At 38.9% G+C, this 12,907-nt stretch overlaps 2 protein-coding genes and 1 long non-coding RNA gene across 4 annotated transcripts in view; 2 read left to right on the top strand and 1 right to left on the bottom strand.

The window, feature by feature from the left end:
* LOC113437171 (uncharacterized) overlaps nt 1-5,526 on the top strand; it is a 28,663-nt gene extending 23,137 nt beyond the window's left edge. For both annotated transcript variants that reach the window (XR_003374182.2, XR_015741802.1), the window contains one exon: nt 4,382-5,526. This is a non-coding gene — a long non-coding RNA (uncharacterized LOC113437171). The remainder of the gene's footprint in view (nt 1-4,381) is intronic.
* Nucleotides 1-12,907, bottom strand: part of PRPSAP1 (phosphoribosyl pyrophosphate synthetase associated protein 1) — a 174,575-nt gene that overhangs the window by 45,493 nt on the left and 116,175 nt on the right. The gene's annotated exons all lie outside the window — the stretch shown is intronic.
* The window catches only part of SPHK1 (sphingosine kinase 1), a 31,943-nt gene continuing 27,109 nt past the window's right edge, over nt 8,074-12,907 (top strand). Inside the window, exon 1 of the mRNA XM_026702171.2 lies at nt 8,074-8,589. Coding sequence (XP_026557956.1) covers nt 8,175-8,589 — 415 coding nt within the window. The 5' untranslated portion in view covers nt 8,074-8,174. The remainder of the gene's footprint in view (nt 8,590-12,907) is intronic.

Genomic DNA, 12,907 nt, shown 5'->3' with positions numbered 1-12,907 from the left:
TCTAATCTACATTTTTAAAACCTCTCAACATGCTTTTGGAAAATGTTTGGTAAATTCTCATTCCAATATTACCTACCTTAGATCTCTCCCTGCTTAGCTTTCTCAAACACTATTAAGGTAAACTACAGATAATGAAAAGCTAGTTATTTTTCAGCTTGCTGATCTGCTGCTACTTGGGAAAGACAAGGGTATATAGTTTAACATTTCTGGCTAAGAAATAAATGATCTAACCACCTTTCCATATAAAGATCTTAGCCCCTTCTATGGTAGTTTCAAATATGCATACTGCATTGGCCTGCATAAGAAACATGCATCGTTGTCAATATTTTTTGTTAATCATAAAATTCAGACCACTGAGTGTTGGAAATGCACAGTCTATGCCCCCAGAATTCTTGGATACAGCATCTCCCAAAGACACTGCAGAAGTAATAATTTCAATATAATATATTGGAGGTTAATATATGGATAGCATCTATATACTAAACTAAACCTTTTTTTTGTCTGTTAGCTTTACCTGTGGTCAACTCCTGATGTTTGACTGTGCTATACAATTAAGTATAGTCTACTTTTAAGGCAGATACATCTCAATATCTCCCTGAATTTTAACGATCTTTTCTAGTACATTAGAAGGTCTGCCATTGTGATATTAAGGAATCTGGTATTTGGTAATTTCGTCTTATAAAACAAAACATCATAAAACTTTTCCTTGATCAACTGCTGATGTTTGTTTATATTTTTTTGTATAGGGAGATACATCATTGAATATCTCCCTGAATTTGAACTTTGCCAGTGACTGGTAATGAATTTGGTATCACTAAAATGATAACCAAATAAGCCACATATTATCTTGTATTAACTAAAATTAATTCAGATAGTTAAAACACAATTAAATTTGACAGCTTGGCCTCCCCCCCTTTAATCCTGTGTCGGTACAACTGTTTTTTTTTAATATTTTTTTTTATTTTTTAATAACAAGATAAACATAAACATACATAACAAAATAAACATAAACATACCACAAAAAACATAAAAAGATCCTTCTTCATGAATTTACATACAGTGCATCGATTGGTTTACCACTTTTTTTTGTGCATCCATTTCCTAGTCACTAGTATAATTATATTACATAATAGCTCATATTATCAATCAATAATTGTATAACCTAATATCATCACTAAAAAAAAAAAACATTTATAATTTTGTTAATTCATATTTTAACGAGATAACTATAGTTTGCTTAATTTATTTTGCAATAAATCATAAGATCATACCAAATCTACCTTAATAATGTTTTATAAAGATAATATTAAGAAAAAAATTTTTTAATGCTAAATCTGAATATTCTATCATTATGTTTTATTATCTAACCATTGATAAAAAAGATCCCAAACTTCATAAAATTGTTTATCTTCTTGTTCTGATTTCAAATGTCAATTTACTCATTTCAGCACAATCCAATATTTTCTTAATAATTTCTTCTTCTGATGGAGTTTTCTCACTCTTCCAGTTCTTAGCAAATACAATCCTAGCCGCTGTTAATATATTTACAATCAAATACTTCAAATTTTTATTATATATGTCAGGTAAGATTCCCAATAAAAAAATCTCTGGTTTCAAGTCTATATGTGTCTTTGTCATTTTTTCCAACCATATGCGAATTTTAGTCCAATATTTTCTAGCGTCCTCACAAGTCCACCACATATGGTACAACTGTTAATGAGAGCAAAGCTATTATTTTCTTGTGCAACGTTGCAGCTCTTCAGATCTTGTGGGTACTTCTGGGTTTTAGTGTGTTCCAGGTGTCCGCCCAGAATAGAATACAACCATGTTAGAGGAAGGCTTGGTTCTAGAATAGTCAGCCTGCTATCATTTGCTTTCACCTCCCAGCTTGCAAAGGGATTTGAAAGTGGAATACAGCACAAAGGCAATTTTGCAATCAAAAAACACCTACTCAGATTAGGTATTTCATTTTTGAAATGGATCAGACAATTACTGTAACACAATATGAATTAAACACATGAGTGTACAGGGTACATGGAAAGGCATTATTTTTTATTTCATTATGTATGAAGGGAATTTTTGTTGTGGATCTGAAGTAATTCTGAGTTGGACATTACAGGTAATCCTTGACATACAACCACAATTGAGACCAGAATCTTTGTTCCTTGAGTGAAGTGAGACATCACATGACTGCTTTATTAAAAAAACCGCAATCCCAGCACTTCTGGTTGCTGTCATTAAGCAATCTTCTGGGTTATTAAATGGTGTGAAAGATAACTAGAGGGATTTGACCCTGCACGAAGCTGAAACTCTCCATCAAGTAGTCCTTTTGCTCTCACCACTGGAAGAATTCTGTCCTGTGTGGGGCCAAAACCTCCAGTGGGCTGCTTTTTTGCTCTTAGGATTTGGGCACACAACTAAAAGATATGAAAAAGCCTCTATTGGCAGGAAGTCCCTAAATGGCAATTCTCAGTTGGCCTCTGCCTCACTTCTCACAGTCAGCATACTTCAAAGATAACCTAAGAGCCCAAATCTAATCCTAACCCTAGGTCTAAAGAATTTTATAATCTGTTGACCTTTACTTGACATATAAATAGGTAAAGCGGTTTATAATATTTTGCCACAGACTTGTTTGGCTTCACTCAATGCTCAATTTCAGGGGGATAAAATTCTTGGTTGCAAAATAAAGAGACAAAGAGCTATCAGCATGAGCGATGATACAACTTTGGGATTATGCACTGAGAGTTTGTGGCTATATATAGTTTCTGCTAAGCAAGAAAGGAGAGCATGATTCCATTGGTTTAAAAAATTAATTAGAAAAAAAACAAATAAAACAGGCAACACTTGCTTTTAAAAAGGAATAAAACCAATTAGAGTTTTCTGTGTTAAAAATGCAATGACTTTTTTTAAAAGAGGAGGAGGAATGTGTTCAAGGTATAAATAGCATAAAACCAATTGTTTGAATAAGTAAAGCAAAAACATGCAAGGATTTTTTTTAAAGAATGCAGGCCTAGATTTAAGGCTCAGGAGAGCTCAAGCTTTATCCTCTCTTCAAAATGTATCCCAAAGTAACCGGCTGAATCAAGGAGCATTGCTGATTCTATCTATCCACCTTTGAACTTTATCAGAAAGCAGTTGAAAGTAACATCACATCCTGATCTTAATCAACTGGGTATTGTGTTTTTAGATTTAGCTTCACCTAGGATGTTCACAGCTTTTCCGTTGAAACTATGATTAAGTCTGTGAGATTGAGTTTTCATCGTGTCTTCTGATTGCTGGTTGGTGTTCATGGATGTGCTCTGCTTGTCTTTTGTCTATCTGTTCTACATATTGACTGTTAAAAGTCATTACATTGTATATTGTAGTTGGCTCTTGTTTTCTTCTTCTTGGGCTACTGGGTCTTTGGATTTATGTAAGATGGTTTGGAGGGTTTTAATTGGTTTGTTTATTTATTTGTATTTTATTTATTTTTATTTGTCAATTGTGCGCTATGGTGATGCTATATAGTTGCAATAATATGTTGGTTGTTTCTAAAATGTTTTTGATGTATGGTACTGTTATCCAGGGGTGGGAGTCAAATTTTTTAACAATTGGTTCTGTGGGCATGGCTTAGCTGGTGGGCGTGGCTTGGTGGTCATGTGATTGGGTGGATGTGGCTTGGTGGTCATGTTATTGGCTGGACATGGCCAACCCAATATCACTCACATCGAGGCATGCATCTCCTCACCTAGCGTCTCATGACTGTGGGGATGCTGCAACAGTTGTAAGTGTGAAAAATGGTCATAAGTCACTTTTTTCAGTGCCATTGTAACTTTCAATGGTCACTCCACACAAGCAAAGTAACAGCAAAGGAGGGGAAAAAACTCCAGAGATGTTCCTGAGACAGGAAGTCTAGTCCTGCCAAGAATGTAATAAGGGTTAACGGAGAGGCAGTTTCTGTAAGCAACACCAGAATGTTTCCTTCCTGCCTTCCTTACAGGATTAGGCCAGTAATTTCTTCTAACAACCGGTTCTCTGAACTGCTTAGAATGTTAACAACTGGTTCTAGAGAATAGGTGCGAACTGGTAGAATCCCACCCCTGCTGTTAACCTTTACGTAGCTTGGTTGGTTGTGTTGAAGTGGATTAGGCACTTTTTTATTTTTAAAAAATCCATTTTTTTGGAAGATGTGTAGGTGGTCTGTTTCCTTTTTCTAGTGCTCTGCGTTTTTGTTTGTCTGAATAATGTTCTTACATTGCTCGGTTATTATTTTGGTAATAGAGTACTTGGTTAGTATGGGTTATTTTTTGATAGACTTGCATTTCTAATTTGTTTTTTTTTCCTCTGCAGATGATGACATCCAGGAAGAGTAATGTGTTGTTTTTGTTTTTTATTATTACAGATGTTGTTAATATACTGGATCCATATGTTTGGTTGTATATGTGGGACCGCAATGTTTAAAGTACTCCCACACATGCAACCAAAAGTATGGATCTAGTTTGCAAAGGATAATCTTCATCATAAAAAGGGGAAGAGAAAAGATACACGAAACAACCAACATCATCAAAGGAATAACATTCACAAGGAAAGAAGAAAACAACAAGTCAAAAACATCTTGGAAACAATCATCCGATTATTACAATCACACAGCATCACTGGAGCACAAAACTAATTAAATGTTTTACACTAAATGTTTACATACATGTAAAGTAAACCGAAAGAACCACTGGCCCAAGAATTAAAAATAGGAATCTATAACATAGAGTGTAACAACTTTAACAGCCACTATGTAGGACAAACAGACAGAATATTAGTAGAGTGCATCCATGAACATCAACTAGCAGTCAAACGGCATGATGAAAATTCTTTACTCTCATAACACATGGACAGATTCAACCACTGTTTCAAGAGGGAAACTGTGAGCAACCTAAACCAAGCTAAATCCAAAAACACTAGGGAATTCCTAGAAACTTGACATTTGGACAAATCAGCCATCAGTAGACATACAAACCACATTTACACACCATTCAAAAAAGACAATTAAAAAAACCTAAGAAAGAAACAAAAAGGCTAGAACAAATCCAGCAGCTACATTCAGATAAGCAAGAATTAACATCAAACAATCAAGTGAAAAACAATACCTTAATCAAGGAACTTCTAAAAGAAAACCTCTCCCATCAACATTAAAAGAGCAAACTACTGTATGTAAAAAGGCAGCAAACCCCATACTGACTAGCCTAGTTGGATAATGAAACATTTACAATCAAACATTCAAGTTCAGAGAGTACCAAAGATTCCATGATTCAATCCTGAGCTACATATATTCTCTTCTGTTGGAATCATATACAGTATAAGCTCTCAATCAGGCTTTAGCCAGACTTGCTGTGAAATTGTTGCTGGGCAATCAATTACTTTAGAATCAGTGGATCAAAGCAAAATCGTGTTACTGTGCATAGAGAGTTATGAAAATGGGAGGAAGGGTAAATAATTATTTGAAGACATCAACACCTCTGGAATCAGCAAATGGAAATAAATACCTGACAATTCCATGTTTTTGTGAGTTATTTGGTTTGGACTGCTGCTATTTCTAGCAACCTGCTCTTACTACTACTGTGTTAGAGAGCCTCCCAGGCAGAAGTTCAGCTGTTAAAATTTTACTTAGCATATCTTTTTCTGTGCTAGGTCTTACAACCTTGGGGGTTTTCTTTTTTCAGCAAACCTTGTGTCTTTACTAATTGTTCAATAAGTAATGGGTGATAATAGTTATTCACTTATCATAGAAACAAGGAGGCATTTAGTAGTAGTATTCTTAAAATACGCCACAGCACAATATTTTATAGGGGAGTTTGGATAGCTCTGGATATCCCCTCCCCCATAGGTTTTCATCTTTCTTTTTTAAAAAAAGGATCCAAGCAAGACATGCCATAAGAAATACCTTAATTTTTAAGATGTTTCAAGCCACTTTATGAAGTGGCTTTTCTTTTTCTTTTGGAATACGGTAATATACTTACCTTTTCTTCTGGAAGGAGTTGCTATGCAAATATCAGTGGCTCTGTATAATGTTCACGGCCCAGGCAAGGTAATTTTCAGAACCACTGATATCTGTTAGGTTTCAGTGGAAGGAATAGAATAGAATAGACAGAGTTGGAAGGGACCTTGAAGGTCTTCTAGTCCAACCCCCTGCCTAGGCAGGAAACCCTACACCACTTCAGACAAATGGTTATCCAATATCCTTTTAAAAACTTCCAGTGTTGGAGCATTCACAACTTTTGGAGGCAAGTTGTTCCACTGCTTAATTGTTCTAACTGTCAGGAAATTTCTCCTTAATTCTAAGTTGCTTCTCTCCTTGATTAGTTTCCACCCATTGCTTTTTGTCCTGCCCTCAGGTGCTTTGGAGAATAGCCTGACTCCCTCTTCTTTGTGGCAGACCCTGAGATATTGGAACACTGCTATCATGCCTCCCCTAGTCCTTCTTTTCATTAGACTAGACATACCCAGTTCCTGCAACTGTTCTTCATATGTTTTAGCCTCCAGTCCCCTAATCATCTTTGTTGCTCTTCTCTGCATTCTTTCTAGTCTCAAAATCTCTTTTACAACGTGGCAACCAAAACAGAATGCAGTAAGTGTGGCCTTACCAAGGCATTATAAAGTGGTATTAAATGTAGAACCTTACTTTTTTCACCATTGAATTTCATTTTGTTAGATAGTGCCCAATGTTCAAGTCTGTCAAGATCCTTCTGTATCTTAAATCTATCTTCTGGGACAAGGATAATTCCTAATGCAATTTCAACCTTATGGCATGAAGTTGGATAAACTTGTGGGGCAAGGACTGCGTAGCAAGTGGGAGTCAGGTGGTCCATTGCCTGCAAATCCCAACATCTATCTTCCCTGTCTTTACAATAGTTACATCACTGGTGCCACCTCTAATTCCACGGAAAAGCCTTATATAAAATCTAGACTAATTACCATGATCTCTTAGACTTCTACCTTTTCAATGAAAAATGGGACAAAGTCCATTTTGTGTTTGGCAGGATGTTCTTTAAAATATTACAAAATGTCTGGTGTCTTCTGCAGAGATTTCAGCCTGTTGTGGTAATTAGAGTTGGAAATAGGTGTCTATACTAATGGCAACATTGCTATCAGCCTACTTGCCTGCTGAATAGCAAAGAAATGAAACTTTTGGGCCTCGAAGCCCTGCAGTTTGAAGACATTTTTGTTTAGTCCATGTCAGATACAAAGGAAAGGGACAAAGGAAGTCTTCAGACCCATGCCTCTATTGTTCTTACGGCAACAGCACCAAATACAGGTAATCCTCAACTTACAACAGTTTGTTTAGTAATCATTTGAAGTTATCATGGCACTGAAAAAAATTACCGTTTTTCACATTTATGACCATTGCAGCATCCCCACGGTCACGTGATCCAAATTCAAACAGTTGGCAATTGACTCATATTTATGATGGTTGCCGTGTCCCAGGGTCATGGGGACCACCTCTTGCAAAGGTCTACAAGCAAAGTCAATGGGGAAGCCAGACTGGCTTCACAACTGTACTGTACTCATGTAACAATTGCCGTAATTCGCTTAACTACGGCAAGAAAAGTTGTAAAATAGGGCAAAATTCACTTAACAACTGTTTCACTTAACAACATAAATTTTGGGCTGAATTGTGGTGGTAAGCCAAGGAGTACTGTAGGCTTAACAAGCTAGCTTCTGAGATGTTTTTACTTTACTTTCTGGGCCTATGGACCTGAGAACTTCCCATCCATGGACAAACCAAATCCAACCCTACCCAGTTTTTACAAGATCAGTCAAGGTCAACCAAAAACACCTGCCCTAATCCCCGTGGAACTTATTAGAGTCCTCTAAACAAACAGTTGGGGACCGGTCGGATTTTTAGTTCGCGGGCCCAGCCAGGTAAACTTTTTTAAACGAAATCTTCCGTGCGCACAAGAAGAGCAGGCTAAAAAGCGACCGGCTTGTGAAGCGCTGGGCGTTTGTCTTGAATGAATGCCGCTTCCCGCCATTCCCGGGAGCGGCCTGCCGATGGCTCCAGAGAGCAAAGCGCCAATCTCAAAAGCCGGCCCTCCGCCGCTCATTGAGAAGAAAGTCCCGGAGCAGCGTTGCTTCGCTCGCTTAGCTGAGCTCAGCCCTCGCTTCGCGCCGGGTCGCCCGCTCCGCTCCTTGCGGCTGGGGCGATGGAAGGAGATTCGGGCCGAGGCGCTTCCGATGAAGTTTTGCTCTCGGGCGTCTTTCGCCTCGTCCCTTCTCTGAAGGTGAACTGTGCCCTGAGCCTCACAAGCGGCTCGGAGCTGCTGGTGCGCCGGCTGGACTCGGCCGGCCGGAGCAGCAACGCGGGCAGCGCGCTGAGCCTCTCCACTTGCGTGGGCTGCTACGCTTTCCAAAGCAGGAGCGCCTCGAAGCAGCCGGCGGCCGCCTACTTCTGCGTCGTTTGCTACCCTTTCAAGAAGGGCTGGTGGTACGGCGGGGAATCTCGGCAGAAGGTAGCGAAGACCTTTTGCGTCTTGGCGTCGCAGGACGCCGAGGAGAACCGGCATGTTGCCGAGACCTGGGTGAGGGCGATCCGAGAGCTCTCGGCCCCCCATCTGGAAGGTGAGCGAATCGGGCAAGGCAGACGGGGTGTTAGAGTCGGAGGTTCTCCCAGCTCGCCTTGCCTTGCGCCGGTCGACGACGCGCATCTTTAGCTGAGGCGGTTGGGTTCACGTAACAGGCGAATCCCAAAGGGGTTTTGCTCGTTCGAGCCCCCGGCGGCTGGGAGAAATCCGGCTGGGAGAAATCCGGCCAACCTGATCTGTAAAGCAACTTTGGTGTGCTTGTGCGAGGCCAGCGAGAGGGGGTTGATGGTCATTTATGGTTGAACTAATTTTGATTACAAGGGTTGTGAGAATATCACCTGAATATTTTTTATCCAATTGTATTCGGTTGGGTTTGTTCCATCGAGTGCCTAAAACTGCAACCCCATCACAGGACTTGGGTTAAAAATCTTGCCTCAACCTGGATAAAAGAGATAGGATGGCCCTTAATTTTTCTCCAAATGGATAAGGCAATGTCTAGATCTTTTTTAAAAAGTATATAAAATTGCTTAAAAAGTGTTAATTGACTTTGAAAACTATCTCACTCATGTCCAAAGGTGCTTTTTCAAAAGGCAATTGGACTTTGGGGTTTTTTTTTTCTCTTGAAAATGTTTTGCTTCTCATCCAAACATCTTCAGGCATTTTTAGGAGAAACAAACACACAAAAAGTCCAGTTGCCTTTTGAAAAAGCACTTTTGGGACAACCAATGACCTGGACGACGTTCATCCAATTCATGGGGAGGGGAGAAGAGCGGTAGGTCCAATACTCCAGTACTACTTTAGCCAAGGATATCTAAAACAAGCCTATTTTTAATTAACTTTCATAAGTAATGTGGCATATTTCGCACATTATGAAATACTAAGGATGCTTCCAGAGAAAAGTTTGTGTGTGTACTACTTGGTACATATGGGATTTAAGGCTGGAGCAAAGATATGTTTTATATTTGCAGTTTTCACATGTGTTCCTAACTTTTATTCATTTTTTATTCCCAATTCTTTAAGATATCATAAGAGCCATCTGTTTGGAAGCGTCTGTATTTGGAAAGAGTCTTCCAATATGGAGGTTCATAGTCAATATGTAAATGAGTGAATGTGTCAGTGACATAACGTGTACATTTCTGAGTGTGAAGGCAGGATAAATATGCATGCAGCAGCATGTAGATACACATTATGGTCATATGTACATGCTCTGAAAAAAAAAATCCTGGGTATCACTTAAATTGATTCGAGTTTTGAAACTTAAGAAGTGATCTGTGTAGCATGGCCTTGTGTGAGTTAGAAGTAAATCCCATTGATCATGTGATATATTAACACTTGCATACTGGGAATAAATTCCAAACTACAATGAGTACCCATATATAATAACAGCCTTTTGCAAGGCATTGAAATAAGTCCTGGTTGTTTCCCCAGGCATTTGAGTCAAGGGGTAGATGAGGTCTACCACTATTGTTGCTCAATAAAGTTAACGGTTTATCTTTAGGCATTGGAGATGGGTGGGGTAATGTTTGCTGTATTTGTTTTAACTTCCGTTAAGCCACCCAGAGTTATTTTGTGAGTGATAGGCAGCTTTATCTATACTACTAAAACTCCTGTTCCTATAACCTTTAACTGGGCAAAATGGTGCTTCATGGGGCAACCATTTTTAATCAAGATACTTCAAGTGGGCTAATTTACAGAATGCACCCAAAATCTGGAACCCATGACTCCCATGGAATTAAAATTTGGCAAATTTTCTAAAACATTTATGACATAAATATTAATACAGAAAGTTAAAGAAAATTCCCATCGTCAACTCCTGATGTTATACAATTTAACGTGCAGTATTTTCAGGACAACAATATCTCCCTGAATTTTTAAGAATGTTTCCAGTGAAAGCAGTACATCAGAAGGTCTGCCATTGTTGAAAGCATTGAGAAATCTGATATGGGTACTGTATACCTCTAAAATTATGACCCAATGGGTCAGGGGTATTTTGATAGATAATATGAATAAATAAATTTGAGATTGTTGCCTTACTCTTAAGAACATACTGATACACTTAAGGGGACTATGTTTCGGTTGAAGTAATATCTGTTGACTCAAGATCAGTTGGATTCACATCTAACTAAACTGTACAGGATAGCACCTTAAATATCATTTTACATAATGTATGAATGTGATGCAAGAAAACAAGAGCAGTAATTCAGGTACAGATGTACAGTTATAGGGTAAAGCTGATATTAAATCACACATCATATCCTTGGCTGCTACACAGCTTCAGAATGGGAGCTCCCACTTGCTAGAGTGAAAATACATGAGTGTAGGACTTGTCATTGTCTGGGGTGCAGTCCACTTAAAACCAAAGCTTGGCATTGGGTAAATAAAAGCATTCAGGGCTGTATGTTCATTTATTTAGATTTAGGAGATGTATCTTTGGCAAGAATTAAATAGATTCTACTGATCTGACCTTATTCCAAGAATCGGTTTCACCAGGAGTAACAATGGGATAAGATAAATGGATGAACACACAGTAGGAAGAAAACTCCTGTTCCAAGTTTTTAGAGCTATTATTACAGTTCCATTCTTCCATTAACCTAGAATATGTTGCTGTTATGTGCATCATTGTCTAGTTATTTTGATAATAACAAGGAAGCTTGTATGTGGTTTGAATCACCCCCGAAAGCAGTGAAAGATCAAATTCTTTTCCAAGACATTTATTACGCTGAAGGTTATAACAATAGTTCTTTATTTCAGCTGTTCTGTGGGTCCTTTTGCTAGTTCTTTTCAAAGCATCTCCTTGGGGAATTGTGCTACACACATCATACAAAAATGGCCAAGTTAGGCAGTGGAAAGTTTAAAATGGAGAGCTCCACTAGGTGGGTTTCACAGTGGCTGTAATGATGTGCTTTTTCATTGCCACTAAATCTCATTCCATTATGGATCTATGTGACACACCTGAGCTGCTTTTGAGTTTGTGTTACTTTTTAAGAATGGAGCAGTTTTCAAATATGGAGAGCTCTGTAACTGAGTGACAAGCTCAGCCTTCTGTGGTTAATTTTTCGGACTATACATGTTCAGTGAATGGATTGGTGCCATTGTTTTTTTTTAAAAAAAAACATTCCTCAGAATTAACAAAAGTGACTTTTAAAAAGTGCTACTGCTGTTTTAAGAAAGAATCCACTCCTAGAAATTAATATGATTTTCAAAGTGGTGGCACCATTCTTTTTCTTTCTTTTTTTACAAGCATGTGTGGGAGCCTGAAAAGATCAGGCTGTACTGAAAATAGGAGAGAGAAGTTGCACTCACAGGATGCATGGGACATTTTTCCTGAATCAGTTTTGAAGCATGCACACAACCCTTAAAAGTAGGACCATTTGCCTTCCTATGTTCCCTGCAATTATCTTTCTGTTTGCTATTTTGCAAACAAATGCTGAGCATTGTCACTCTTGCAAGGCCTCTTTCTCATTAAGTAGAAACACAGGAAACCACTTTCTGTTCAAGCTGATGGTCTGCTTGGTTTTGCCTGTGGAAGCCACATGAACTTGGGAGTCTGATAGATGCCCAGGGGTGGCTCCTTGGTTCAAGGCTCACATATGGACTTGTGATGAATGCCTTACTCAGACTCCTTCCTCCGCAGCTTCCAATCATGCATGCGTGCTGGTCATTTGTGAAGTTGCTGTGTAATATAAGCAAACACATTCCAGAACCAGAAAGATTTCAAAACCTCGCGGTTGCTTGTCTACATCGTCAGTATGGTGACTCAGCAATTTTTTTAGCCATCACCATGAAACTCAACAGACAGATGAAGAAAAAAGGGGGGGAAAAAACGATTTGAGTTTGCTAATTGAAGAATGAAAAGTCCTGTTTGTTAAACCAGTCTTGTTTCACTTTGTTTTCCAGGAAGAAGGAATCCTGCTGCTTTCCCCTCTGCAAGAGGTCATTGGGAGGGTGGGAGCGTTTTCAGAAGGGAAACGGGGAGGGGTGTGTGAGAAAAAGCTAGAGACAGTTGCTGCTGACTCTCTGCTCAGAATTTTGCTGTGTAAAAGCAGTTGGTGAACCGCTGCTTCTTTGGCTATTGTGGTTAGACAGTCTGTTTACAATGCATGCCCTCGCAGTGACTTGCTCTGGAAAGCCTCTTGATGCCCTTGTGACCCAGAGAGAAGGGACTGGGGACTATAAGGCAATCATAAAAGTCAAGATGGCAATCCTGTCCTGATCCATATAGGGGACAGGGCTTTGATCACATGTTTGTGGACTCAGTCTTGATGCTTTGATCGTCTCCCTGAGGATATTGTTAGTAGAGGGATAAGGGATAGGGGACAGGGGACAGGGGACAGGGTTTTGGTCACATGTTTGTG

The sequence above is a fragment of the Pseudonaja textilis genome, chromosome 2, assembly GCF_049901715.1.
Source record: "Pseudonaja textilis isolate UNSWEBS1 chromosome 2, rPseTex1.2, whole genome shotgun sequence".
Classification (NCBI taxonomy): Eukaryota; Metazoa; Chordata; class Lepidosauria; order Squamata; family Elapidae; genus Pseudonaja; species Pseudonaja textilis.
This window is presented reverse-complemented; position numbering and strand designations above follow the sequence as displayed.